This window comes from Uloborus diversus, chromosome 8, assembly GCF_026930045.1.
Source record: "Uloborus diversus isolate 005 chromosome 8, Udiv.v.3.1, whole genome shotgun sequence".
Taxonomy (NCBI): Eukaryota; Metazoa; Arthropoda; class Arachnida; order Araneae; family Uloboridae; genus Uloborus; species Uloborus diversus.
Window position 1 is genome coordinate 89,864,682 of NC_072738.1, and position 18,091 is coordinate 89,882,772.

The 18,091-nt window shown below is 33.9% G+C and overlaps 1 protein-coding gene across 1 annotated transcript in view; it reads left to right on the plus strand.

The window, feature by feature from the left end:
* Positions 1-17,426, plus strand: part of LOC129227612 (protein unc-93 homolog A-like) — a 46,413-nt gene extending 28,987 nt beyond the window's left edge. The window contains exon 3 of the mRNA XM_054862200.1: positions 17,160-17,426. Within this exon, the coding sequence (XP_054718175.1) occupies positions 17,160-17,389 (230 nt within the window). The 3' untranslated portion in view covers positions 17,390-17,426. The remainder of the gene's footprint in view (positions 1-17,159) is intronic.
* Positions 17,427-18,091: the final 665 nt, after the last annotated feature.

Here is an 18,091-nt window from a genome sequence, read left to right on the forward strand (position 1 = left end):
ATTTTTAGAAGGAACGTTTTCAATATTTTCTCAAGATTCGTTGTTTGACTTATTAATGTTCATTAATTCCGATGGGTGAGTCTCTTACTGGTCGAACTTCCTTCCTTGTCGTTTTCGACCAGTCACGTGTGAGAAGTTGCATCATCTGAATCGCCAGTCCAGTACGAAATTCGTCCGGCAACCTAACCTAAAACGATAATGATGTTAATTCGAGTTGAATGAGAATCGCAGTGATTGTTTTGGAACAGTGGTGCTCAGCTGAATGGGTGGCGGGAAAAACGTTGCATGTTGAACACTACAATTTTTCACTACTGCCAAAAAACAAATCTGCTCAGTGCAATATACTAAACAAGCCACGTAGAACGACATACAGTAGAGAACCAATTATCCATTCAGGACCATAACTATCCCGGATACCTGAATTTCCCGTTTTTCTGGATCGTTAAGAGCTTTTGGCGAATTGTTTATAAAACTTAAATTACTATATTAAATAGTAATACGTATTAAAATAAGAAGAAAACAGTTCAGAAATGCTTATCAATATCGAAGCATTAAAAACTACTAGTGAAAGAATAATTTAAACACCAAAAGCCTTAAGTTATTTAAAAAGACCAGAGACCCTCACACTCATTTTGAAAAGGAAAGAAAAAGACCAATTTTCGATGTTTTAAAATGAAAGAGAATGAAGGGAAGGGCAAGAAACAAGTTTTTGAACGTAAATGTGCGATTCTTCTACTATAGTATATGATGATATAGTAAACGAGTCTTGCGTTTAACGATTTCTAGATTCCACCATCACCTATCCGGAAAATTCGAGAATCGCGGCGTTTCACGCGCTTTTGCGACGTCACTTCCGCTCTAAACGGTTTTAATTAAAGGCCATTCAATAAAATATTGCATTATAATGTGACAATATTCATTTCTTTAGTTTTCAGTCGGAATACAACACAAAAACTTCAGATTTACGTGTGTACTTTTTAGTTCAAGAAAATGTTCCGGAAATTTTCCCCTGCGTTAAAGACAACCCTTTGAAGTTCATTTTTTGTAAAAAAAATTCCAAGTTATAGATGAGTAATATGGTATTTATTGAGGAACCACTCAATTTCTTTTAGGTATTCGCAACTCCAACGAACTATAGGGGGCACTGAAGTCACTGTCTAATGGCGGAATTGAAAACTAAAACAAACGCACATGGTAACGAAGAAAATGCTAAAAGTGTTGTGATTTTTGTTAGTACGTATGATTTTTTTCGCTTTATTCTTTTTAAATTAATTTTCAAAGTCTTGTGGATATTCTGGCCCACGTAGAAAGAAATGAGAATTCAAGAAGCATTACTAAACGTCAAAGATTAATGCAAACTACGTAGTTCGTAGTTCTAAGCAGCTATTTCCATGATGTTGAATTCGATATTTATCAATTCTTGATAAAACTAAATAATAATTGTGGCCTGACAAGAACAACAATTAATGCTAGAAAATTCAATATGACATTACAAATTATTATCGAAAGAAGATGATACTTCTTTGCCTTGCTTGGCTAGCGCTTATTTTTTTTCCATTTGTAGCTGAGTTATTTCTCTCGAATTCCCTAATCGGTTCATTTAAAAATTTTCTGTTTCGATTTTTCTAATTTCTGAGTTACGATTTAATTGTGTCATGTTATGCAAATCATCAACAAAATTCTCACGGATATATGGTGGTAGTTTTCTTTTCAGTTGATTGACCATTATTTCTTTTCACATATCGAATTCTGTAATCTTACTACCATTTTATTCCACTCATGATAAAAATTAAAAATGGTTTAACTAAAAACGCGAAATCTCGCCAAGGCTACTTTGCTCGCACAATGCCAAAATTATAACCCTAAACAAATTTGGCGATACCTTTCAGCTGAGAATAAAAGGAATAAAGTAAATTCTTTCTCGGTTAAACATTTTTCATTTTGTTCTACGATAATAAATCCAAGAAAATATTTTGCATACTGTCCATTCCAACTAAATGCTGCTGTAAAATATGATTAGTTAAATTAATTTAAGATTAAAAAAAGCTCATATTCTTACAAATTCATACAATAAAAAATTTTACCTGGTATAACGTTATCCAATTTTGTTAATCCAGAGTTTTCTTGTTTACGCGTCCACCATTTAATACTTTTTTGAAAGAAATAATTAAAACTAACATTATTTTGAGAAGCTCGAGAATACTCTTAGGGGACGAATTAATTTCTGTAGCTGAAAGCAAACTAAGACACATCGATTGCGTTAATAAATACTCAGAACAAACTGCCTGTGTTTACGTCAACAGACACACATGGAACTAAAACGTGGCAATGTTTTAGTTCATTCGGCAGTTTTGTAAATCACCGCAAGGTAGCGTATTCGAGCGCTGGAGTTCCGAATTTAAAAAAAAAAAAATGCTTAGTTTTTCAAAAATTGCCGAGAATGCGTATTTTTAAAAAATGGCGGGAAAATCGGCTAAAGGTTGCCGGTTTTCTGGTTTCCCGGTTTTTTGGTTCCCGGGTAAAAGATTCTACACTGTACAACAATTTCCCACTCAATTATACCTACTCAGTTTCTATTGCAACTTACAGCGTTCTTCCATCAATTTATGAACACTTAATTTACAATACCAATACCAACTAGTGCCTTCTCTGACCGTGTAAACGAACTAAAAACAATTGTGATTCATTTTCTGGACTATATACATCATTTTTGTACTGAAAAAAAATGTTGTAAACCAACATATACAGCATTTTCCCACCAACCATTCAACTTACGGCCCACGTGCCAAACCCGAGCTGCGACGCTGATCCGCGTGGCCCGTTGCTTTGTTCAATGTGGCAAATCGGCAAGTACGATTAACAGTGTCACAAATTTGGACCAAAATATTTAGAAATTGGTTTCTGAAAATCAGATGCATTTAATAAAAGTGGCGTCAAGTAATAAAAATAACAATGGGGTTGTTTCCTTCAGTCAAAGGTACTACTTTTAGTCACTGAAATTGATAGAGTAATAAAAAATATATATATAATAACATGGAGCGAGAAAAAACTTTCATTTTCCCAACGCTTAGTTTGTAATTATTTTTTTTAAATGTCCGATTTCGAAAATAAGACGTGATCTTTATGACGTCACAAATGATGTGATTTGGCGCATCTGTTTACCGCGTTTCCACGTTATGATAATCAAGAAGCGAATTAAATGTTGCGCTCTACGCTTGCTATCAACCATATCGGTGCCAGTACATGTGAATAAAGATGCGAACTACACTGGGGTCCAAAAGTTTAGCATAATTCATAAAATGCGAGAAAAATCTGTAAATTTTCGTAAAATTATATAAAGTTACTTATGGAGATTCATTGGTTGAAGAAGAAACAATATGTTTATGCAAAATAGTATAGTCGATGGTGTCATGCGCGAATTGGGTGCACGTTTCGGAATGTAAATAAAACAGCTCGCACGCTTTAGAGAGTTCAGGCGCGTTTCATGCAATTGCTGTACCAAGAAACATTGGATCTGGTGAAACAGAACTAATAATGGCACAAAAACACCAATTGGACATGTTTGCGAAAGGAAGAATCATTGGAATGCTAGAATCTGGACGATCACAAACTGAAGTGTCTCGTATTCTTAATGTGCCTCAGTGTGTAATCTCGAGAATGTGGCAGAGGTTTTCAAATACGGGAGATGTTACCCGTCGACCAGTACCAGGTCGACCAAGAGTCACAACCGCAAGCCAAGATCGTTTTCTGGCAATTTCTACACGACGTCAAAGGGACAGCTGTGCCAGAGAACTGATTTCGGCGCTCAGTGCCGTCACAGAAATAACAATTTCGAGGCAAACTGTTTACAGGAGACTCAATCATGTCGGTCTGTATGCCAGAAGACCTGCAGTTTGCATTCCTCTCACATCAGCGCATAAACGCGCTCGTTTAAACTGGAGCTTGCAGCATCGGCATTGGAGTCTGGGACAGTGGGTTGATGTGATGTTCAGTGATGAGTTTCGCTTCACTCTACAGAGTGATTCTCGTCAGATAACAATCTGGAGAGAAAAGGGACTCGTTTCCAACCGCAAAACATAAGAGAAAGACATCAGCAGGAGTAATGGTGTGGGCGAGCATTATGTTGGATGGCCGCACCGACCTCTATATTTTTGAGACAGGCCCAGTCACTGGTCAAAGATACAGAGACGAGGTTCTTGAGCCTTATGTTCGCTTGTTTCGAGGTGCTGTTGGTCCTGAGTTTATATTCATGGACGATAACGCGCCATGTCACCGAACAGCTGTGGTCGATGACATCCTCGAATCATAAAATATACAGCGAATGACGTGACCTACGAACTCCCCTGATCTGAACCCTATCGAGCATGTCTGGGATATGCTCGGGAGACAACTTACAGCCCGTTCGCCCCTGCCAAGCTCCGCTCCGGAGCTAAAAAGAGCTCTCCAGCATGCTTGGAACTGTTTAAGCCCAAAACTCATCCACCACCTCGTAGAACGTATGAGTAATCGTTGTGCGGCGTGCCTGGCAGTCAGAGGTGGCCATACACACTATTGAACTTCAGCATCATCTTTCAAAGAAAAATTTTTGTGCAAAGAGTAAACTCCTCATATGCCTAATTTTCATTTAAACTATTTTTTGGGATGATAAAAGTAAATATTACCGTTTTTTTTTTGAGTAATTTCCTTATTTTGTAACCGTGTTGCACTCGCATATCACGTTTCCCCCTATTTCGATGTATATTTCTCACATTACTCACCTAAATAACAATTATGCTTAACTTTTGGACACCAGTGTAAATATTGTGCTCTGTGAATGGCATCTATGGATGGCATTTCATAATTTGTGATGTCATCCGCAGAAGCGTAAACAATGAAAGCGCACCGACCAAAATATTTTTTTCCTAAAAATTAAACTTAGTCAAACTATTTTTAAAATGATCAGATCCTATGTTTTAAGCATACTCTTTCATAAAAAAAACTACTTTTAAAATTTCGGAAACGACTCACATTATTGCTTTTTAATTTTCTCTCTCGTTTTCCATATTTTCTGATGTTATTTTGAAAAACTTTAAATATTTTGAAATGACGTATGAGTTCTGACCCGTGAAAATCATTTTAATATAAGATGCGGCCCTCCAATAAAAAAAGTTAAGTTTTTCTACTTTAAAGGAATTCTTTTGAAAGTACAACCTTAAATTAACACTTGTGTCTTTGTCCTTATTTTTTTTGAAACATTTTTTTTTTCTGGTATCAATACTTAAACCACAGTGAATCTTAACCATTAATAAAGCTGAAAGTCTGTCTGGATGTCTGGATCTCTCTCTGTCAGGATCTCTGTGACGCGCATAGCATAGACCGTTCGGCCATTTTTCATAAAATGTGGTACAAAAATTAGTTTGTAGCACGGGGGTGTGCACCTTGAAGCGATTTTTTGAAAATTCGATTTTTTTTTTCTATTTTAAGAAAATTTTACCGAGCAAATTATCACAACGTGGACGAATAAACTGCGAAATTATCATAACGTGGAACCGTAACATGGGCATTGGGCAAGCAAATGAATATAGCAAATTGGCGAGAAATTCATCATCCATTATTTGTAAATGTACAGGAGAACCAAATGACCTTTTAATTTTCTACTACGGACAAAGCCGTGCGGGTACCACACTTTAAAAAATTAATTTAAAACAAAAATCTTAGTGTCAGCGGAGTACTTGGAAGGAAATATTGTGAACATAAAGAAGACATTCTCGCTACAAGTTATACTTATAAAATTTATTTTTTGCAGCATTAAGGGGGTCCGAGACGCATTTTGAAAAAAAAAATTATTAAACAGTTTGGAGTTCTGAAATCTTTTGCACTCATTCACCTTTTGTTTAATAAGCAAAATCATACATAAATATTTTTTAAAAAACGTTATTTGATTCAAATTTCATTTGTTTTTAAAAAAATAAGGCTGATTTAAATCGCTAAAACTTGAAATATTTTTGGTCAATTTTCAAATTTTTGTCAAAAAATTATATTCATTTGTCAAATATCTAAGCTTTAATTTCTATTCGGTGATTTAAAAAATATTAATTCATTAAAAATAGAAAATGTTTGTAGAAAAATTTCGAAAAATTCAGAGATACTTTTAAAAAAAAAATCAAATCTTTTGCAAAAATGTTTTTTTTTTTTTTTTCAAATTTGCCAAATGAAATTAAAATAAACTGTTTGAAAAAGATATGCTCCACATTTCATTACTTTATCTTTATCAGTTTCTGACTTATGAGTTTGAATGCAAAAAATCAGGAAAAATTGCATCATGGAGATAAACGCGTTTAAAGTTTTAAAGTTAAATATAAAATTAGTTCAATACATGCAACAAAAATAGTTGTATCTTTCGTTCTAATTAAGATAGAAACAATATTCAAACGTCCTTTTAAGCGTAAAAAAACGGAGAAGTTTTCTAAATGATTTTAAAAAACTGCAAAATTTGACGATTTGTGTGTCCTGGAGCCCCTTAAATACATATATGGCGCCATATTGTTACATTAATGAATCAGCAACAAGGAAAAATTATGAAAATTCCGCCGTTAGTTCTGGCAATAAAACAGAATTTCTTAGTTCTCGAAGTAGTCGAAAAAAAAAGTGTGTGTCATGTCTTAAATTTCCCTTTTTTTTTCAATATAATTATGCTTGAATGTGCAATACTAATGTTATCAGTATTATTTTTATGATATATTAATTAATATAAGAACTCATGTTGAATTTATTCCAATTAAACTTCCATTAATATAGTCCGTAGTTGTTTATTAATTTTTTAGAATGTAAAAAAAAAATGTTATGATACACATTTTGGTGACAAAATGACTTTTGAAGCAATATTTGCACTTTTTAATATTTTTCATAGTTAAAATTTTGCAACTATTCGTGCTTTAGTTTTAGAAATAAAACTTATTTAAAATTTTTTGGGAATTATTGAATGAATATAATCGCAATTACTGTCATACATACGGAAGCAGCAATTTTGAGACCTCCATTTTTTCCCCTTCTTTCGGGATTTAAAACTATTTAAATATTCTAAGACCACTTTAGAAATTGCTTCCAAATTAAGCCTCGAAACTTCCCTGCATTCATTACAATTCTTAACATTTTTATTTCATTCGAAAAAAAAAGGATTTCCAAATTCTGAACTCGTCTCTGGTTTTTCTTTCTTTAAATTTTAAACACAACAAAAGAATTTTAAAAGATTAAAAGGCTTCAAAACCTTTTGCTAGTTCTAATTCCTACTTCCATTCTACGCGAAATTAAAACACATTAAGCCCTTATTGAGGTAAGAAAAATGCTTTGTGTTCTTCTCTTGAATTTCGCTCAAACAAAATAAAAGACTAAGATTAAATTTCATATGCTTCAAACGTTTTACGAAGCTAAGTGTATTTCTTTGTTAGTGGAATTATCAAGCAATTGTTCGTGAGGCAATTTAAAAGTTCCTTTTTATTTTCATATATTTTTTATTAACATTTGGAAACGAAACCTTAATTAGAATTCGCGGTTAATTTTTGATGTTTCAGTTATTTGTATCTCTAACTCTGCAACCGTGTCTAAGTTGCTACATAGTTAATTTTCATTTCCTGGTTTAAAATCTTTCATGGCTTTATACATTCCTTTTATTCAATTGCAACTCCTTTTATTACCTCCTTCTTTAAGACAAAAACTACTTTTCGTATTAAAACAAACAACTTCATTCGAGAATGCTTCAAAATCTGCCTTGTTCGAGGGTATTAATGTTTTATTTTTGTTTTAAAAAATGCTCTGGTTCATTTGTTTATAAGCAATTATCTAAAAGTGTAGATTCGAAAGCAATTGTCCCAATTTTAAACAGTTGGGTGAATACTGCAACTAGATTACTTCAACTCAGCTGTTTTTTAGGAAAACTCAACAAGTTTTTTTTTCGCGATTTTGAAACATGTGAAGACTTGATTAAAAGTTGTTTTACTACAATTTATAAATTTTATTTAATTGGAAGTTAGAAGCATTTATATATGTCTACTTTCAAACAAAAATTTTTAACAAAATTTTAAAACACGTTTTTAATGCTTTTTCCCCCGAAGCTCTTTATGCAACAACTTGTCATAAACATAGTAAAAGTTGTGATAACCTTATAAATTGTGTGCAATTGCCGAAAATTTCTAATGCACATAGCCATTAACTACCACCCTTGTCTAAGGCTAAACTTGACGTTTAGGATCAAAATGTGCATTCAGGCTGTACCAGGCTTATGAAACGTGACTGGGTTCATCCAGTCACGTTTCCTACCCATATTCCTCCCATACCCTACCCATCCATATTCCAGTCCTACTTCTGCCCATTCAAAATACAGAGAATCTAAGATAAAATTAAGTGCGTAAAAATGAGCCTGCTATCTGTGTAAATTTTACTGATCACATTAAATGGTTCGTCTTCTAAATCAATTTGTCAAATTCAATTCCAGTATTTCCGTTCATTCGACAGATTTTTTTTCTTGTGATATTCATAAATTCGTTGATTTCGGAAACGAAGTAATTTTTAACAAACTAGGGGTTTCGCCCCCTACTCGCTGACGCTCACCAATCCCCGAAGGTTGCTTCGAAATCTTATTTGATTCGCAAAGATTTGAATCATCTATCAGAAAGAATCAGATTCAGAAACGCGTTACGAGTTCCATTTCGAACAAAATGAAAATTCGCCTCTCCCTCCCGTAGAAAATAGAACTTAAGTAAAGAGCTCATGTTTAGAACGCAATTCTGCTCCTACGCGAAGACAAAAAGAACTTGATGGAAATAGGCATAACCCAGATGACTTGCACTAACTTGCACAGCTACAGGTGCTAAGCGGCTCCTGCTGAGTATTCGCTTTCAAATTCGTGGTCTCTTGTAATATATTTTGCCCTTCAGCTCCAAACTTGAATTGAATTGAGCCCAGTGGCGTAGCTAGGGGGGGGGGCGGAGGGGGCGGTCCACCCCGGGCAGCACTTTTCTAGGGGCGGCAAATTTACCCTTTTGATATGGAAAAAATAAATGTATTTTCCAAATAAGGAAGTTATGGTTTTAATCTGTTACTGCAAGCAAAAAGAAAATTTCTTCTTAAAGCACTCAAAAGGACAAAATAACTTTTCTGGGGCATAATGGACACTTTAAGTATTCCTGTAGTTTTCAATAATTCCAAGAAAGTGACACCACAAACGAAGAAAAGTGCGACTCAAGTCATTTCAAACCAAACTTTCCCAGAAAAATATGCGTGTTTAAACACTCAAATTTATGAATGAAAGCTGGATAATAATAAGAAATTCTTTACCTGACTTGAGCCACACTTTTCTTCGTTTGTGGTGTCATTTTATTGGAAGAATTGAAAACTTAAAGGAATACTTAAATATTCCATTGTAACCCAGAACCTTTATTTTGTCTCTTTTGAGTGCATTATGAAAAGTGCATAGTATTTTTTAAAAAATCTGTTACTTAGACGGTTGTAGTGGTTAACTTCAGGAAGACGAAAACATTGAACTTTTCCAATTTTTGTTACAAAGAAAAGCTAAAACAGGATTTTAAGAACGTTTCTTGAAAGCCTACTAATTCTCTTAGACTAATTCTGAAAATAATTGGCAGCAAACCCAAAGCGCTCTTTCTAATAACTTTATTTAAATTGCAGTTTTTGACTTAAATTTTGCAGTTTTCTCCAAGTGTGGGCCCTTCTCCCCCTTAATTTTTTTTTCTTTTGAAAAATGTAGAGAATAACTAAGTCTTATTTTTTCTTCTTAAATTTCTAGTTTTAATTTAATTACCTTCGACAGTTTTATGCATAAGCTATTTCACAAAGGGCGGCAAATTGAGGAACCGCCCCGGGCGGCAAACACTGTAGCTACGCCACTGGTTGAGCCTAAGTCTTTTTGCTAAAATAGAAACCCTTATATCTGCTGTTCTAATTAATTAAGAACATTAGAACAAGCTTTTTATATGATGCAGAAAAATAAATCTCTTTCGAACGATATGGAATGTTGAAGCGTGTGAGAAATTGTTCCTCCCTTTAATTGGTCATTTACGTTAAATTTTAGCTTAAAAAATTAGTTACTAAAAAACTAATTTGAAGTTCAAAAAAAAAAAAAAACCCAAGTGCAAACCAGAGGGGCTCAAAGTATTTTTTTACAAAATTTCAAGGCTGTAGTTGCTACAGGTTCTTCTGGGAGCAGTGCCGACACAAACATCCTTTCGCAATTTCTTTGACGTTACTTTTTTTTAAATATAGAGATTTCTTTCCAGTTACTGGAAAATGACTGCGAAGATTTAAGAAAGTAATTTCCACTCTGTTTCTCCAAAAAAACTGAAAAGTCAAAATAAGTTCGATGTTGTCTTAGACGTGCTGCATTTCCACACTCAACCAAAATTCAAGTTGAACTAATTTATTTAGAAAGCAAACCGTGACGTGGTTTATGTTTATGAAACGTGGTAGCAGTAAAGAAGTTTGGTGCCTTAAACTATTTGAATTAAAGTTTGCATTAAACGCACTAATTTGAACTTGTTAGGTAAAATGGGCAGTCAATTCACGACTAACACGATACATTTTAAAACTGACATTGATTTGCTTTGAAAAGTTTCAAGAAAAAGAAATAAAAGAACTATCAATTACGAAATGTATCCGGAGTTGACTAAATTGTTGGCAAAACATAATTGTTGGACGCACGAAGAGAGAGTCAAGCCTTGAAAATATACAACGAAGAAGAAAGCCTTTCCGTAACGCTCGTCTCCTCGTTCAAATTTTTCGTTTAAACTAATTATTTCTTCAACACAATTTCTCATCACCATTTTGTAACAAAGTTTGTTTGAATCTGTATCAAAATTTCCAATAGCCGTTCTAAAACCTCCATGATGGATTATGAAAAAACTACCAAGATGGAAAAGAAAATGCGTTCCACACCTAAGGTGGAAAAACTGGCAAATTCCCCGAAAACAATCGGGCGGTTTGTGATGAATGCCGTCCGAAAATTGCAAGGTGGAAATGGAACAACTCTTCCTGAGATTAAGAAGTACCTTCGCACCAACAAGAACCTGGATATGAATGCCTTAAGCCCAGAGTTGAAGATGTTCATGAAAAATGCAATGGAACGCGGACTTCTGACTCGAGAGGGAGGTCGGTACAAAATAGGAGAAAGAGCCAGAAGGAAGCGCAAATCTTCTCCCAGAACATCTCGTAGAAGACGGTCTGGAGGCCGTAGGCGATCTGGGGGTCGCAGACGATCCAGAAGATCCAGTGGTCGGAGGAAAGGGTCTTCCGGCAGCCGACGATCCAGGCGTCGCAGAAGGAGGACCGCTCCTGTTGAGGAAGAATGATCCATTTTTCCTTCATAATGTTCTTGCGCCATCAAAATTTGCTTCAGATCTAAAAAGAAATATTTCATCCAGATTTCAGCAGCAAGTCAAGTACATAAGATAAATTCAACTACAATATGAACTGGTAATGAACTTCAATGTATTTTCTTTGGAAAACCTTTACAATTTTTATAAAATCTGATAAAATTTAAAAACCATTTCTGACTAAAAAAAAGTCCAGTACCCTTAAAACGAAGATTATTGATCTTCAAAGAAGTGCTAGATCAATAATTTTATTTTGAACTATGATCTAAAATAAAACGATTTTAAATCTTAACAAGGAATATGTCTGATTTTGGCGATTTTTTGAGTTTGGGAATATTTTGAAAGCTGAGACTAGTGGCAGGTTTTTAAAATTTGTTGCCAAATTTTTGTCAGCAAAGACGAGTCTTTCTGATGGAGAAGGATCGCCTAGAAATGGTTTCTGCTCCCCCCAAAAATGGAATGTTCATGCTAAAGTTTTAGTTATCGAACCATACCCTACTGTCTTAGAATCGCGAAATCTAAATTAAACTTTAGTATTAAACATTCTATAAATTAATTTCATTGCTGGGTAAACACAACTTTGATTCATATAATGAATCTGGTGTTAATCTCCCAATAGCCAACTGAAGATGTAAGACGTTATGCACTTAAACAAATTAAATGAGTCAACCCATACTTGATTAATTAAAAACAAGAAAGATATTAAGAAAGTCTTAGTTAAACAAGAAAGATATTAAGAAAACTGCGCGCAAAATTAACGCAACGTGGAACTAACAGCATTGAAATTTGAATTAAAGTGAAAAAAAATCCTCCAAATAATTAAATTAAGCCATTAAAATGTACAATAATCTGCCAAATTAAAAAAAAAAATAAAAATTAATTTCAATTTTGACATTTGGAATTCAAATTATGTTTTTCGTAATCACGAGTGTGTGTGTGTGTGTGTATTAGGCGTGTTTGTGTCTGTGTGTACCGGCATGAGTGTGTGGGTATGTGTATGCGTGTGTGTAGGTGTATATGTGTGCATATGTGTTGGTGTGTATGTATATGTGTGTTGGTGAGTGCCTGTGTGTATGTTGGATATGAATGCAACCAGGAGACTGTTTTCGCTGTAGGAGCAGCATCGTGAGAAGCCGGTCGACGGTGATGCTGCAGAGGATGGCGGGGGGAAATAAAATCATAGGACATCAAAACAGTCAAATGAAAGCAATAAGCAATCGTGATTGCTCAAAAAAAAAAGTCTTCAACTAACTAAAAATTCGATACTTTTCCGTTATGTGTACGTCACGTCGCAATTTTAATCTTAAAAAGTATAAAATTATCCGCCATTGAAAAAAAAAAAAAAACTAGAAAAGTTCCACTAAGATGTAAAATCTATTGTCCCACGTTTTGATGATTTCTCCTTTAATAATGCGGTGATTTTCGTTTGGTGATAACTTTTATGACCACCCAGTCGGACGAAACTCCAATCATGAAAATAAGTTTTATGAATGAAAAGTTATTAACATATTAACCAATGGAATGAGTTACAATTACGTGGTTTCTTGGCGAAATTATTGGCAAATAATGGAACTTTTGACGTTTAATTTACTTAGCGAATTTTAATTATTTGATAGATTTCTTTCTTTTTAGTGGAACGTGCAAAGTTTTTTGAACACTCCAACGTGGTAACTTTCCCAACCAATAAAAAAACGAAAATCTTTATATAATACATTTCCGTTTTATATACTGCAATAATTTGTAATAGCGGTTAGCGACGTGTCTACATGCTTACTTGATGAAGAGAAAAATACCGTAAATTACTAAGTTAAAAGGTAACCAAAAAGCGTATCCAGTAAATAAAACAAGGTTTCATCTAATGAGCTTAGAAACTTGGCAAAACTATCACAAAAGAAAGAGCGTTTATATGTTATACATACCCTGAATTTAAGCTTGTAAACGCGTGGGAATCCTCATATACAGTGGCTCCCAAAAGTGTTCGTACACTTTGAAATTTTTTAGTAAAACCAAAATAACTCAAAACTGAATTCGAATATAAAGTCCAACATTTTTTCACATCATTCCTATGTCATTCTAAATATAACCCATTGGTTTTTTACAAAATATTGACGGATCTTCTTTTTGAAATGGGTCAGAAAACGAAGAGACAGAGAAATAACACGCCACAAAAGTCATCGTACACTTAAATATTTTCGAATAAATTCATGATTAAAATTATCATATGCCGTTTTATTAATATTTTTGCATTGTGTTGACCCTTGTAAGTCATTTGGCTTTAATATTTGGTTTATTTATTCCATAATATATTGCTTATTACTGTAAAATGGCTGGTATCCGTAAAAAATCGCAAACGCGATTCAAAATTTGAATTTTTTTTCCCACAATAGTGGTAAATTGGTTTCAAATGTCCCTAAATTAGTTAATTTATTTGTTTGTATAATAAAGTGCTTGATAAAATGCTTTAAAGAAAGAAATCAGACCGAAAACAAGGTAAGAAAAGTTCAACCGGCAAAGTTGACAAAACGTGATCGTAGATTTAAAGTTAAAAAATTTATGAAAAATACACATTTCAGTAATGTAAAAGTTTCTGCAGAGTTAAATGAAACATTTTACATTTAATTTTCACCTAAAATTGTTCGCCAAGTTCTTTGATTAGCTGGATTAAATGGGACCTCTTCCCGCAGAAATTTTCTTGGTCGTGCGAAAAACAGAAAGCTTACACGATTTTCGTCCCAAAATCAATGATAAATAAGCTAAAAACAGTCTAGAATCAAGTCTTACTTCCAGATAAAAATTAATTTAACATTTTTGGTTAAATTGTTGTGTAAATGTAAGTAGAAGAAAAAATTAGGAACTTAATCTTAAGAACTTAGTTGGATCAGTTAATCAGGACGGTAAAGGTGTTTTAGTGTGAGGGTGCATATCAGCATCAGGACTCGGTAGTTCGTAATTTTTTGATGAAATAATGTATCATGCTGTTCCTTTAAATATTTTAAAAACCAATTTTGAACTCTTAGCCAAAAATTTGGTTATTGGAAACAACTTTGTTTTTTATCAAGATAACGATAAGAAGCACACGGTTTTCAACATTTGCGTCTAGTGCCTCGAAAATCGTCCTAAAATTTAGAAAATACCCCTTCAATCTCCAGATTGTAACTTGATGTAACGTATTTAGAGATATCTGGAGGCTAGATTACGAAAATAGGGCTTTAAAACGAAAATAGAGCTAGAAATAGTAATACTCGAAGTGTGATATAACACTTACCCAGAAATTACGCTAAAAAAAGAAAGAAAAAGAATGAAATCTATTCCCAGATGTTTAAAAGGTGTTACGAATACTGTATGATATTCTACTAAATAATAACTTAATCAAAAGTTAGATTAGTCAATAATATATAGACATTTTATAAAGTGTACGAAGACTTTTGTGAGATAAAATTTCCGGCACTTTTCGGTTTTTGATTTTTAAAAAATTAAGTTTTAATATTTTTTAAAAACTTTTCATGCAGTTTTGTTAAAAATTGATCATAGATCTTAAAATGAAATACCTGTTCTGAAATATGAATTCTAACCAATGATTTGGGGCCTATTTCGTTGAAAGTCGTAGGTGTACGAAGACTTTTGGGAGCCACTGTATATAATGGCGAATTCACGCTCTGACGTAATCTACAATGAAACTCGTTTCATAACATGATAATTTGATAATATTTGAAATCCTTTATTTTGACAAGGCTGAACTCGATCCGGTATCTTAACTGTTTTACTGGTAAGACTGTGTTATTTCAGGGGAATGAAGAAACGTAAAAATAGCCAACAATGAAAGCTACCTACAGGAGTTTAAGGTTAATCCCCTGGAGTTAGGGTTAAAATGTCTACTATCAAAATATCGCCAAACAGGCAATTGTTTCGTTGGGGATATTTCGATAATTGGGAATCTGGCGCGGTGGTATCATTTTTGGCGTTATTAATTTAATTTTGGTAACCCTGCTGATTTATAGTAACCCTATGTAAATAGATGATTCCGTTCTCTTTGTTTAGCTTTGCAACGAAAAATACGTCTCGCGCAGGCGCTGGAGCCAAAAATTGACGCCAACGAAGAAAGATCGCCAGACTCCCAATTATCGAAATATCCCAGTTTCGTTCAAATGTAGAAGTAATTTTCACCCTTCATCCCTTGACGTACGATTTTCTAGTATGGTATGTATGGTATAATAATCATCTAGGAGGTAACACCAGCACAATGTAGCTCTTACTCGTATTTACCAATATCGGCAAATAGTCGATATTTGGCTGAGTTTAGTCCCGTCTCTTATTAAATATCGCCAACGTTCGTATTAACAATAACTCAGAAGTGCGGTCACTAACACATGTTTTTCCAAGATGGCTAGAAGTAATAGGGTTGCTTTACAGATGTGAGTCATTGTAATGTTGCCAGATTAAAATATTATCGCCACAATTTGGCAAAAAAAAACTTCATAAACGTTTATTGTGGTTACAATTAACATAGAGTTAGCACATACTGCTCGACCACTGAGCTAGAAAAGAGAGCATGGGGTTTATTGACGAAAACAAAAGCATCTGTTAATTTGCAGGAATGGCAGTTTGCCAAATTTGAAGCACACGTACGGCGAAATGAACGAAACGCGTGCTTCAAAATCCGGTAGCTATTTAGACTCACGGCAGTGTGTCAGCCAAGTTCGGAAATCAGGCGACACATCTGCCAGTGTGTATCTTACACGAAACATTTCAAGCTACTTTTGAGCTCCTCATTTCTCAAAAACTATTAAATATACGTGCTTGAAATTTTGTACGTCTAATAGAGCTGCATAGCAAACCTATAATCCTAAATTTCATGAATGCACCTCTTATAGTTATGAAATTATTAAGATCTGAAAAGCGTCATTTTTTATATTGACTCACTCACTCACTCACTCATCAAAATGTTTACGAATTTCCAAGCGTCTCACATACTTGAAATTTGGCATAAAGATAGATTTTCATCTACATATAAAGGGAAAAATCTAAAAAGTCAAAAAACTTCATTATAATAGCATTTCGACCGAACTTGGCTTCTTTTTCACATTTATGTTTTGTTGGGATTTTACCTTCTCTGCTCCTAGACTTAATCAGATAGAATCGTCTTAGTTTGCCTCTAGCCAACTTTCTGCGTTAGCATGTCCTGACAGTACGTTTGAACTTTTGTGCAGGAAAGGGATGTATAAGGAAGTATATACAGGATGTCCTATAAGTCCTTGACACATTTAAAAAAAAATCATAGGAAAGCAATAAATTGTCGCATGAATATGCAGTTTGGCCCTTAATACTTTACAAGTTCAAGAGTTTTTTTTTTTTCCTATGACATCTAAAAAAAAATAAATAAATAAATTGTAGTAATAAAAGATCTAATGCTATACTCTCCGGGTAAGGCAACGAAATACGTTTCGTACTTTGTAATTTACACAAATAAAGGTTTATATTGCTATTTTTGAGGTTGTTGAAAGTTGCTATACTATAGCAATGTATAAAGAGCAAAAATAAAGAAATATGAAAGATATCTAAACGGCAGTAGTATTTATTATTAAATATTTATAACTAAATATTCATTATTACACTTTTTTATGATGTCATAAAAAAAAACTCTTGAACTTGTAAAGTATTATGGCGCAAACTGCATATTCATACGACAATTTACTGATTTTCTATGATTTTTGTAAATATGTCAAGGACTTTTCGGATACCCTGTATTTTACAAATTTCAACCTAAATTAATCATCCCCATTTTCCTTTTCTTTTCAGCTCATCTGGCTTCTGCATTCGCCTACGACTGGCAAGCCCCCTTTGCGGTCTATCACCTGGCCCAGTGCGTCGGATTAGCCTTTGCTTTCGGGATTAGCCCCGTGTTTGTCACAGATGTCAAAGTATACCTAATGGCCGGCATGCTGATCTTATCTCTCTGTCCATACGTCGTCATGGAGACGAGACTAAAAAGACACCAGAAGAGCCAAGACCGTACAACCGAGCTGTGATCATGTCTGCAGTTTCTATAAAAGCATTAGCTTTAGACCCCCCCCCCCCCCGAATGGGTGTTTAATCGTCATAGTTGCAACTCTCTCCGCCCCAGGCGTATGCTGAATGTCACTACGCATGTTTGATATGATATTCGTGGAGTTACAGGAATCGACGGTTTTGATTTGCATCTTATCATCAAACTTAGGTAAAACAGTAAAGGATCTAAATTTACTCAAATCTGTCTTCATACGCAGCACAGTAATGAAATAAAAGGAAAATTCTACAATTCATTTCGGAATAGAGATGAGGGGTTCATAATTAATATAGCTGATCAATCCAAAAAGCTGTAGGAACACCTTGAAAATAAAATGTGAATGGACAAAGAAAAAAAAATGTAAAAGAAACGTGCAAAAAGAAGAATAAAAAGTTTGAAAATGTAACTGTGTAGGTACAAAACTAAAAATAAATGATTTAATCTGAAATCGAAACTAGTTATTGATAATTTTAGACGCGTTTATTCAATAGCGTAAAGCTTGATTTTTAGCTCAAATCTTATCGTGTTCGGTAGAGATATTTTTATTAATAATTAATAACTCATTTGAGCATACGAATCTTAGTATCAAACCATACAAAAGTTTTTCTATATTTATATCTAGAAAAATATGTTTGTTATATCCTATTGTTGTTTTGTTATATCCTATTTTATGCTTAATAAGGAA